The following is an 11674-nucleotide window of genomic DNA, read 5'->3' as shown; positions in this document are numbered from 1 at the left end:
GGAGCTCGCCACATACTGGCCACGCAGGCACCAAACAACTCACTACTTTCAATTCATTATAATCAAATCTGCCCAATGAACTGCGTTACAAGCATATTTATAAAAAATTAAAAGCTTCCTAATTGAAGTCTAAATCTGAATAGAAATAAAATCTCCAAATTATCTAACCCAACATATGGAATCAAACTCTAAAATTAAAAAGAACTAAGTAAAAGATTACAAGATAAATCCAAATAAACCAGTAAACAAAAAAGGGTAAGATTACTTGAATGAAATAAGGGCTGGAAGAAATCAAGTTCGGAGCTTCTGAACAAAAGAACCGGATCAGTATACTTCTCCCTAGAAACCACTCCAGAATATGTCCAGTTGTGAGTCATGTTTATGAAATCTATCACTATTGAGGCAACATCATTGGCCCATGCAGGTTTGCCAAACTTTTCCCAACATTTTTCAGAAATGTGATTGGTTCTATCACAATAAATACCTAGACGGTTTACCAGAGGGTTGGTTGTTCAACCTCTACTGCAACCTCCCCCTGAATCTCGAACCCAACCCCAAGAGGTGGCCCCTCTAGCACAACCAGCTGTAAAGACAAGAGCATAATTCCCCTTAAAATTTTCTGACGTGGGAGTAGTAGATAAGAGAACATCAACATGTTTCAGTCTAGCAATATGCATTGCTCATAGAAGGAAAGTTATAACTTATCAACATCTGTGATTTCTCACTCATTTGAACACAGAATTCAGTCCAGAGAGGAATTTAGCATTCAAAAATAAGCCATTTGCTTCCTGAGAACATCGATATTAGCAGTAAGTGGATGATAATGAATTAGTTCTTCCCACTTGCCTTTTAAAGCACTATAACATTCAGTAAATGATTTATCACCATTTGTCCAGATTTAAATTGTGTTCATTAATCTGGTACACACAAGAAATATTCTGGTCTTGACTAAAACTCTCATGTACAACATCCTAAATCTCTTTAGCAGTTAAATTAAACATAAATTTGGCAATAACAGATTTTTCCATACTATTCCAAAGCCAGCATTTAAGCAAATAATCATCTTTACTATGAGAAGGGTCAAAGCTTGTTCCCACAGTAAGAAATTTTATGAATTTAATTTCATAGAGGTAATCTAAAATGTAATGGCATCACTGAGAATTTTTCCCTCCCTACTATTACCCATCCTTCTAATTCAATCAACAAAAAAGATAAAGCAGAAACAACTCACCATTACGAACTTGCAGATATCAAACAGAAATCTTCTAATACCCAAAACACGCTCTGTCGACAATAACTAGCCACAATCAGCTTCAATGTTACTAAGTTAAAACAGCAAGAAGGGAAGATTGAACAGTTAACGATCATGAATCAATGGATTCGGTTTAAAATATGAGAGAAGAGAGAGAAAAAAAAAATGCACACCAGAACACAAACTAGGGCAGAAACTGAGGAGGAAGAGAGAGACGTGGGACGAGAGAGAGAGAGAGTGACCGATAAGGAGGGAAATCCAACCCTCGCCAATCTGGATTCTGTTTAGATATCTATTTCACTTACACAAAAATTCAGATGACAATTATGCCCCTATGTAAATTGGAACTGATTCTCTACTTCTCACTTCCCTGCAAGGTAATATAGCTCATGGAAAGGATTCCCAAAAAGGCGTTGTGGTTCTTATGCTAATATTGAGCCAATGGGACCATGCCCTGATGCATTAATAGTTGTAGGATTTCCATCTTTTTCATGAAGGGTTGGGCTATCATTTCTCCCTCCCTTATGTTGCCTTTTCCGCTTCTCTTTCCCTATAACTCACTCAACATGATCCAAATATGTTTGAATAGTGATTCATTGTTTCTCAACAAGCCAAAATAACTACGAGCAAATGATCATTGCCTGATCATGTAGCCTTGCAACAACATGAGGGAGAATGAGAGCACACAGGGCATCAATATGGACGGAATATTTTATTTCATGAGAGGTGGAATGATAATTTCACTTGCCCCTATGTTTGTATCTGGGTGCAAGAGCCTTTTTTTCCTTTTTCTTTTTGTTAATCAAAGTGTCAAGAAAGTTTGAAATTAGTGCAAGAGCAACTTGATCAGGCAACCCTTCCCCCCCCCCCTAACTATAAGTGAAAAAAAATGCTACTCGACAATATCCATCCATTGTGACCTCTCACGTGGAGGCATTAAAATGACCACCCTACCCCTCCACTTAGATGGCGCCCTTCCATTCTCCCATTGGCGCCTTCGTGTTAGAAGAGGGCCATGCAACCTAGCAACAAACTGAATGTTTTTCCACTATTAAACACGACCTAAATGTAAACTATCAAAGAAATCCAAATGCAAAATCATAATGATACCAAGCTCCTCTAGCTTAATTGTCATGGAGACTTTCATATTTGGTTGAAAATTTTGTATTTCACAAGGGTAGAGTTGTCATTTTGCCTCTTTCTGTGTTTCGACTTAGGGCCATGTGGCCAGGTAGTATTCTTTTCCCTTTACAAACAATTCCAAAAATGTATTCCAAACTCAGCTTTATTCTATTCATTAATCGCTATAGAAGATGAACAGAGATGACATCAATGTTGAAAAACAAATAAAACTCAGTTTTCAGTCTTCACCCCATGATTTTTAAGAATTGGAGTGGGATCGGCTTAATCGAATTGGCAGAGATTGACACCTGGTTTATACATCTAGGCCAGAGGTAGGGTCGAACCAGGTTTGGGTTGATGTCTCAGACTGAGCCTGTCCGGTTTTATGTATATATAATTATAGGAGAAAAGAAGTCTACCACTCTAGTATTCCCTATGTTTAGACATGATTGGGTGTGAAAAGACCTGACTACCCCTTGTATCTAGGTGTGCAATGCTAGACTCGCAAGGTTTTCATGCCCATAAATATATAATGGAATTGAGTTTGCTATAAGGCTATTTAGAGTACACTAGCATCTCCTTGTGTCTATCTTTCTCCTCTCACAATAAGGGCAAATATGTCATTTCAAGTTGAGAAGAAGAGATAGACATAGAGAGGTGTTAGTATACTTTTTTTTTTTTTTTTGCTAATGATGGGTATCCAAGCTTTAGGCCTGATTAGTCCTGTGAACCCATACTAACCCCACAACTGCATGGACCAAGTCATACTGGGGTTGAATGAGAGTCATTCATCCATTCAACTTTCATTGAAAGCAGTGAAGAACCCTAAACACCCCCGTGTGAGTGGCTTAAGATGTACATAGTGGGAGTCAAACTCAAGATGTCCAAGTTTACAGCTAGCATACATTTACACAGCCTATCAGCTTCGTTTTTCCCTATATATAATTATCATCCATATAGTCAAGCAAATAGGGCTATTATGAATTGCAAAATTAAATTGTCAAGGTCAATCCGAGCCCATCAAGGTCAATCATAACCAAGCTAAGCTTAGGCTATGATATTCCAACCCAACCTCGTGCAAGGCCAAGTCTAGGTCAAATGTAAAAAACCCGGCCCATCCACGTCAGATTGCACCCTAACAACTAGGTATTGGTTAGCGTGGGGCTATTATATATTGACAACCAACTCCCAACAAAAAAATATAAAGTTTATAGGTTTCAACTCCCCTTTCACCGTGCTTTCCTCTCCACTCTACATAGACTTTTGAGGTGACTGACCTCTACATAAACAAATTGAAGTTTGAAAATTTTTGAGATAGATCCAAAAGAAAGAGAGAGAGAGAGAGAGAGTTATTGATTCCTTGCAATTGACTGTGTTATAAAGGACTGACCCCATCTCCACCCTTTATTAGAGGATTCTTGGATTTGTTCCTTCTTCGTCTTTTCCTTATAGTGGAGAATAATTATTATACACAACTTTTCTTTATGGGGTCATAATAGAATAGACTTAATGTTCATGGTCCACCTGTATAGGACGATAGAAAATACCCCCAAGTTTCATGTAAATATGTCAAATGGTCGGTTTGGTTTGATTGGGTTTTGATCATTATTTCTTTTAGGTTTTACTGGATTAGAATAAAATTGGACCAAATATTTGTTCTATGAAACTAAAATGAACCATGAAAATTTCTTTTAATGGTCTTATCAATTTATTATTGGTGCAGTCTTGACTTATTATATATTAAAAAAAAACATAAATAATATATTGATTTTTTTTTTTTGGGATTTTTTTTTAATTACTATCAAACAATTGATTTTGGTCATTCTTATTGGTCAATATAATCGATTTTAATCTTTTAATGGTTTTTAAAAAGAAAAAGACGAACTTATAAGAGTACAATCAATCAATTTTAATTCAGTTCAAATTAAAGTTGATTTAATCGTGTTAGTATTCTTTTTGACACCCATAAAAGTAACGATCATTTACCAATAATGTTTTACCACTTTTGATCAGGTTACATGATTATTTTTCTCTTTTGATAAGACTAATATCATTCATCATAAAAGGAAACGTGAATAAGAAATCGCCCCTAGTAGAACAAAGTTAAGCCAAGGGTCATTACATAAAAATTCAATTACAATAGACGAATATAGGGCTCTGTGTAAAAGGTAGTGAACAATATTTTTTGTTCGTTAGTCACTAAAATAGAAGTTGCACTCCACAAAATAGCTCCAGAAAAGAGAGAAAGATGTCCATCATTATGGGTAAAGGCAATTTTCCTTTACCAACAATTCCATCATAGATATCTATCATTGTCAAGACCCCTTAGGATGGATGTCAAAAGGTAGGAAAAGTTATTTTTGTTAAAGATGAATCTCTGAAACTTGCTCAATTTTGCCTAATGGCAGAACCCAGTTATATACAATTACACCTAACCCGTATAATAGATCAGTATTGGGAATAGAAAACATAGGTATGTGTCATATTATCAATTCCAAAAAAAGACAAGATTTCAAAACTAACACAAAATGGAAAACCCAAAGAGAGAACTTAGTTTACAACCCTCTATATCTTAAAATTAAGAAATCGCGAGTTCAACTCTCTTTGTAAATATCAAAAAAATATATATATATATATATTGAAAAAAATTATTTTTTATTTTAAATTTATATTATTATTATTTCAGGGTCTACAACAACACAAATGGGCATTGGATCTATTGGACCATGGAATAAAGATGACTTAGGAAAGTAGAGGTCCTACACTTTTTTAATGGATGATATTTTAAAAAACTCTTCCCTGGCCCTTTCTTTAAGAAGCTAGCATTGCCCTTGTTTTAATTATCTTAAAATTAAAGAAGAACCTAATGACCTGGGAAGCAAAGCATAAATTAAAAGGCAAATGTCCCATCTCAAGCAACATGATTTTGAAGTTAGAACCCTTCTCTCATCTATATTCTCTCTGTACCTTATAAAGAAAGAGAATAAAAAAAAAATCAGAAAGAATCTTTTGAATTGGTCATCTATAATCCTTTCCTTAGTACTTTAAATAAAAAAATAAAAAATGAGATTACCTTTGGATTTGCTTTAGGTAAAGAATAATTTTAAATTTTAATATTCTTAAAATAAATTAAAGAAATAATCAAATTGGGACATGTTCTAATGTTCCTATTATGGAAATTATTATGGAAAACAGGTGGATTATCATGAAATGCCTCATGAATGAGGACATGTTGTTAATAGTTATTGCTACTCACACATATCTTAAAGTACCTAAAGACATATCTTAGACAGAATAACTTGCACTGTGGATTTTTTTATTTTCAATAATTAAATCTATAGTGCATAGGTTAGGAGACTAAATGTCTAAGATCTGGAGAGAAAATGCATGTTTATCCTAGGACTCAAATGTTTTTTTTTTTGGTAAGGATCCTAGGACTAAAATGATTACAAGAGAAGCGAGGATTTTTAATAGAGCTAATTGGAGAAAAAGAATCCATGTAATCAATCTCATTTAGTTAAAATATGATTGAATTGAGTACTTTGTATTATTAATAATTAAAAAAAAATTAAATATTATTATTATTATTATTATTATTTTGTAACCATGGTATCCTAGTCAGCTTACGCGCACCTCGAATAAATTATTTTATTGTAAATATTGCAAATAACTTCGAATAAGGGAGAAAATTGTCCACATCTAATCTAGGGTTTTAAGAATCAAAATCAATCGTTTGATCTAATGTCGATCTAGACTAATCCTAGTCGAATGCAATTTGATCTTATCCCAATTCCTTGTTTCAAAACACATAAGCAAGGTTTCAGGTATCAGGGTTGGATTGGCCATTTCGATATGACCATGATCGACACCAATATAAATAGAATTGAACAAAATGTGATTTTTTTTTAAAAAATTTACAACCTATTCAAACCTATAATATGTATCTAAGGTTTCAAAATACAGAATAAAGAATCAAATTGATCACTATCAATTCTAATCCAAATCAAATCGAAATCAAAATCAACCGAGAACGTAGCAGAATTGGTGCATTGATAACAACTGCTTCACTTATTCTTAATAGTATGTAGGAATCAGTATGATATGGTCAGACGTATAAAAATCATTTGCGATGAAGCAATGAACGGCAATTAGAATCTAACGACTGAATTGCTGGGGCCTTTTCAACCGTTGGATCTTACTATCACTCACCGCGTAGGATTTTAACTCATGTCCATACACAGTTGGGTCTGCATGAGAAAAAGACAAGAAAACAAAAGCCCAATATAGTTGGGAATTTGACAGAAATATCCTTCCTCGATAATAGGACAATGAAAAAAGTTAAATAGCTTGTAGGTCATTTTAGGCAATTCAGTTAGGTAGGTGGAAGGTAGGATCCTTTATTAGGCGCCTTTTATCAGAAGGGCCTAACGTAACATGAATCATCAGGATATCTTCCAAACGTCAAATTGGAATCTGAAAGTTTCTTGTGGGGCCCATATGTGGATAAAGCATCCAAATCATTATAACGTCGTTAGGAAGCGGTGAGCGAAAGATGAGACGACAAGATCAAAGTAAACGGAAAAAAAACGATTTCCGTTAAAAAAAAGAAAAAGCCGCGTGGACCACAACAGCAGTGGAAGACTCAGTCAGGTCGTTCCATCCTATGGTCCTACGAGGCGGCACACGGTCATCCTTCTCTGTCCACTCTGTGTCTCCGACTTCTCTTATCTTTATTTTATGGAAAAATTACGTTCCTTCTCTTATAATTTACTAAAATTACACATAGATCCAAAGATTTAAACAAATTATGTTATATTCTCCTAGATTTTATAAAATTATTACAATTAAATCCAATCCGTTAATCTCTATTAAATTGGGACTGTTAGTTGGTGATATCACCTAATAGCATAACATTTAATATCCAAAATGCCCTTACTATGTTGAGATTACCTCTATACCCTTTTGATTAAAAGGGAAGGGTGGGAGCCAAACTTGGGGTCGACTATACGATCTCACTCCCTCAGGCTCCGAGCTTCGGAGCAAGGTGGAGCCACGGGAGAAGCTTCGGTGCTCTCTCCAAAAACATGATGATGAATGTGTTCGGGAGGAGTTACGATTTCAAGAAGGGTGGAGACGTGGTTGAACTTGAGAAACTCATCAATGAAGGTTATGAATTGCTTGGGATCTTTAAACTGGAATGGATTAGACCCTTCTTGAGCATTTAAGGGTTTTAATTGTTTGATTGTTTATCATTTACCCCATTGATTGAATATATCCTTTCTGCAATTTTTTTCTTTGAGATAGTATTAAGAGGGACCGGTACAGTAGCCATTCTTCTGGAGTAGATTATTGTAAGAATGGTGCTGCACTCAGAAAGAACAAAATAGAACACCGCAATCAATCTTATAATTGAAAAAAATTAACGATCTCGAAATCCAAACTTCAGTTTCGAAAAATTAAATTTCCCACCAAATCAAAAGCAAATAAACAAAATCCCACACTCAATCAGAGTCTCCGACTAATAACCCAAAATATGAATTCGTACATTCCACCCAACACAGCTTCTAATTTTGAAAATCATACTCAGAAAAGAGAAGCTGAACAAAACCCATTAGAGATAAAGAAGGGGACTCTTCCAAGGCCTGCAAACTCGGAACCTAAATCGAGGTTCTGCAAAACCACTTGAGTACCAAAACTTAGTATTAGGGACCCTTCTGAGGCCTGCTATCCACAACAACGATCTCTCATGGAGCGAATCTTCAACCTTATCCGAACTTGAAACTGTTGAATCTTCAACCCTAACTATACGCTTAGAACATAGAGACGTTCTAGCCTCCAATGCAACACCTGAAGCCCTCTTTGAGCTGAGGTTGGAAAGGGATGTGGCTAGGGTTGAAACCCTGATGACCATGGCAACTAGTTCAAGAAATGCCACCCTCGCTCTCCCACAGGACTTCAGTAGCTCCATTGTCAGTGCCAAGGTCCAGGGTTTTGGGGTATTTAGGTAGAAGAAGAGCAAACGGTTAAAATAGTTTTTCAACGTTTAGTCTTTAGGTTAAATGGTAAAATAATCATTTCATTTTTTAAATTAACAGCAGGCTAACACCGTCAGACGCAGGGAGGGGGACGTAATTCCTTTAGATTCACGTTTAATTTCAGCAAACTATAGGGAGGGCACGTAATTTTCCCTTATTTTATTATTCCTCAACGACCTTTTATTCTTCTCCTCTTCCCTATAAAACCTCGGCGTCGGAGCATCCCGGAAACCTAACTTGCAGAGCGAAGAAAGTAAAGAGAAATCACGTTTCAATTCATCTTTAGTTTTTAGATTTTTTATAACGAGATGGGAACGGAGGTTTTGCATCCTCAACATTGGCTAACCGAACGGATGAGAGTAGGTCCGGCGGTTTTTCCTCGCCGGAAGTCTTACTACGGCGGTAACCCTAAGCCTTCCCGGAAACAGGTTACTCGTCCTGAACCTAGAAAGCGTTCTCCCTCACAATCAGAGCCTTCGGTTTCTAGAAAATGGTCCGGAAACGGAAACGGAAACGGAAACGGAGGCGGAAACAGCTCCGATGATTCTTCGAAATCATCCTCTAAGAATTTCTTCACGGGACAGGTGACCATCTTAAAGCGCGGTGAGTCTCTCGATTCTTCGAAGAGATCGTGGACGAGGAACAACAACCACAACGCCGCTTCTTCTTCTTCTTCTTCTTCTTCTAATTCAACTAGTGTGGATCTGATTGTCTCAGGCACGGAGCGACTGGGACCAGATCCTGAGATGGTTCCCAAGCAGATCCGGGTAGCGGATCTCAAGGTGATTCTATCTCCCGTGGCCGTACGGTCCGACATGTATGCCGGAGCTGCTTTCTCTCTTTCCCCTTCTCCTAGTAGCCTCCCGCTGCCGTCGTTTTCGATGAAGAAAGATGGTCTGGCGATCGTCGATTACTCCGCCACCAAAGATCTGAGGCGTCTGCTCCGTCTTGATTAGAAATGAATTAATTATTCCGATATTAAACTGGTGTAGAATATAGATCTAGATCTGGATCTAGGTCTAAAAGAGTTCTGCTTTTCTCGGTTTCGTCTCTCTCTCTTCTCATAGTTCTTCAAATCTGTTCTCCATGGCCTATTTTTTTCGTGCACATGAGATGAAGATCCGAATTATGAGATCAAAAGTAAGGGCGAAGCAGAAATATAGTACATCTCTCTATCATCTATCTTATCTTCAGAAACATTTGGGCTATGTGGATTGGTCAAAAGTAAGGAATGTGTAGTTCTTGGGGGTTGAGTATTGAATGTGAATCTTCTGCTATGCTGTTAGGGTCTGTAATCTTCTTCTGTAATTATCTTTAAAGTTATAAAGGAGGGAGATAAACTGGGGAGGGTCTATCCTCAGTTTATCCTTTGTATTAGCTTATAATTAGCTTTTAGATTCTGTAATAACTGGGTTTCGTTGGCTGATAGAATTTGTAAGCTTTTCTTTTGATTTCTGGATTCTGGAAAGAGGTGAAGTTATAGAAGAATCGTCTCTGACAGATCCCTTTTTTAGATTTTTGTGGTTGTAATAGCATAGACGTAATCGAACTGTAACTGTAGATGTTTATGCTATAGAACTATAGATCTTCATTTCTGTTGACTTCTCTTCTTTCCTGTATTTGTGTGGTTGGATGGATTTGATTATTTGAAGTTGCAGACTCTCTTCATCAACTTCCAGAAAAACAGTGATTTTCATGCGTTGGGTTCGACTCCATGTCCAGGTAGGTCGCGAGCTGTACAAGCTCTACCATGGCGGCTTAATCTCTGATCTTGATATGAAAATTTCCCTTGGTTTGAATTTCAGCATAGATTTGGAATTTGGAGTTCTTGTGAAGAACTCCAGTTGTGGAGACGAATTATAGAAACCAACCAACACTAACACTGATATCTCTCCTCCGGAGAAATTGAGCTTCTTATAATATCGCTCTATGCTTCCAGTGGTGACACAGTCAACATAGCGTGCGTTGGGCCAGAGCTTGAGCAAGATCCTGTTCCATTGCTTTGCTTCAAGGATAGCTCGAATTGGATTAGAAAGATGAGGTTTTGCTGAATCATGTTAGATTATTTTTTTGTGTTGTATCAAAGCAAAGTTCAGTATATCATCACTGGGGAAAAGTCATACATCGTGTGAGGAACTTTTGCTCACATATGGGGTTTGCTATCGCAAGGTTTTCTGGTATTGTAGAGATAGATTTTTCTCTTTTGGTATAGATCTTGCAAGTTCTAGCAAAGATAAACTATGATCAGCTTTGTTGAGATTGATGTGGGCGCAAAGGGTAGAGATCGGGTAAATTGAATGAGGTGAAGGATTCAAGCTTCCTATGGAACGTTTTAATGGCCATTTTGTGGCAACAATTAGTGAAGAAATCATGTTTTTACACGGGAAGGGACAATCAAGGTTCTTAGGAAGAAATTAAATATGTTGGAAAGACAGAAGAAAGATGAGTGGCTAGAGTTGAAGGATTTAAAAAACAATACAATCCAGTTATAAAGGCCTTGTCCTCATCAATCTTTGACACATCTAGATCCTACAATTCCATCAATATCATGTTGAATTCATCCAAATCCATCTCAAATTTTGCTCCCTTTAGTCCAAGGGGTGTCAAGTATATGCCTACTCCTTAGGCCAACATAGGGTCGGATAGGGAAAGCATAAAACCAGCCTGACCCATTCATTAAACGTGGGGTTCAATCTTGGCCCAATTAACATTTGGTGGTTCTCGATTCAAGTGTGCTATCCGATTGGGATTGACCAATTAATAATTCGACTAAGCCTGAACTGTTTAGAGCCCACTTAAAAGTTGGATTTCTTAGCCCGACATGTTTAAAGCTAAATGTTTCATGTTTACTTTAGCTTGATTAAAGACTAGTACCCTATCGACAAATAATAAATGGGGCCATCTCTAGCCTATAAGGACCAATTACTTAAATGGACCGGTCACGATGCAGGGTCTTAAAGTGGTGGACCGATTAGACCCGATTGAAACTAGCTTAGTCCGACTGATTGACACTCCTACCTCTAGAAGTCATATAAATGCTTCTTAAAAAACAATTGATTTGTAAATAGCCTAGACTTGTACCTCGCTCTCTAGCTTTGCCTAGACTTCTTCTGGATCTACCAAAATTGATGGTCTCACGAAGAGTGTTATTCACAAAATTCTTTTGTTGGCTTGTTTACTTTCTTCATTTGATTGTATTATGACCATAGTTAGCAAATTCGGATTCGGGAATTATTCGGACGGAGAATTATTCGGAATAATTCGG

General features: G+C 36.9%; 2 protein-coding genes across 5 annotated transcripts in view; one reads left to right on the top strand and one right to left on the bottom strand.

The window, feature by feature from the left end:
• Positions 1-1514, bottom strand: part of LOC122090520 (F-box/kelch-repeat protein SKIP30-like) — a 2940-nt gene extending 1426 nt beyond the window's left edge. For all 4 annotated transcript variants that reach the window (XM_042660143.1, XM_042660144.1, XM_042660145.1 and 1 more), the window contains exon 1: positions 1232-1514. The gene's annotated coding sequence lies outside the window, so the exon portion shown is untranslated. The remainder of the gene's footprint in view (positions 1-1231) is intronic.
• A 7090-nt stretch (positions 1515-8604) lies between these two features.
• Positions 8605-10010, top strand: LOC122090613 (dachshund homolog 1-like). Its single transcript, XM_042660250.1, has one exon. The coding sequence runs from the start codon at positions 8718-8720 to the stop codon at positions 9363-9365; it is 648 nt and encodes a 215-aa protein (XP_042516184.1). The 5' UTR covers positions 8605-8717; the 3' UTR covers positions 9366-10010.
• The last annotated feature ends 1664 nt before the right edge of the window (positions 10011-11674 follow it).

Source organism: Macadamia integrifolia, chromosome 10 (genome assembly GCF_013358625.1).
Source record: "Macadamia integrifolia cultivar HAES 741 chromosome 10, SCU_Mint_v3, whole genome shotgun sequence".
Classification (NCBI taxonomy): domain Eukaryota; kingdom Viridiplantae; phylum Streptophyta; class Magnoliopsida; order Proteales; family Proteaceae; genus Macadamia; species Macadamia integrifolia.
Note: the sequence above shows the minus strand (reverse complement) of the source record. Positions and strands in the feature narration are given on the sequence as shown.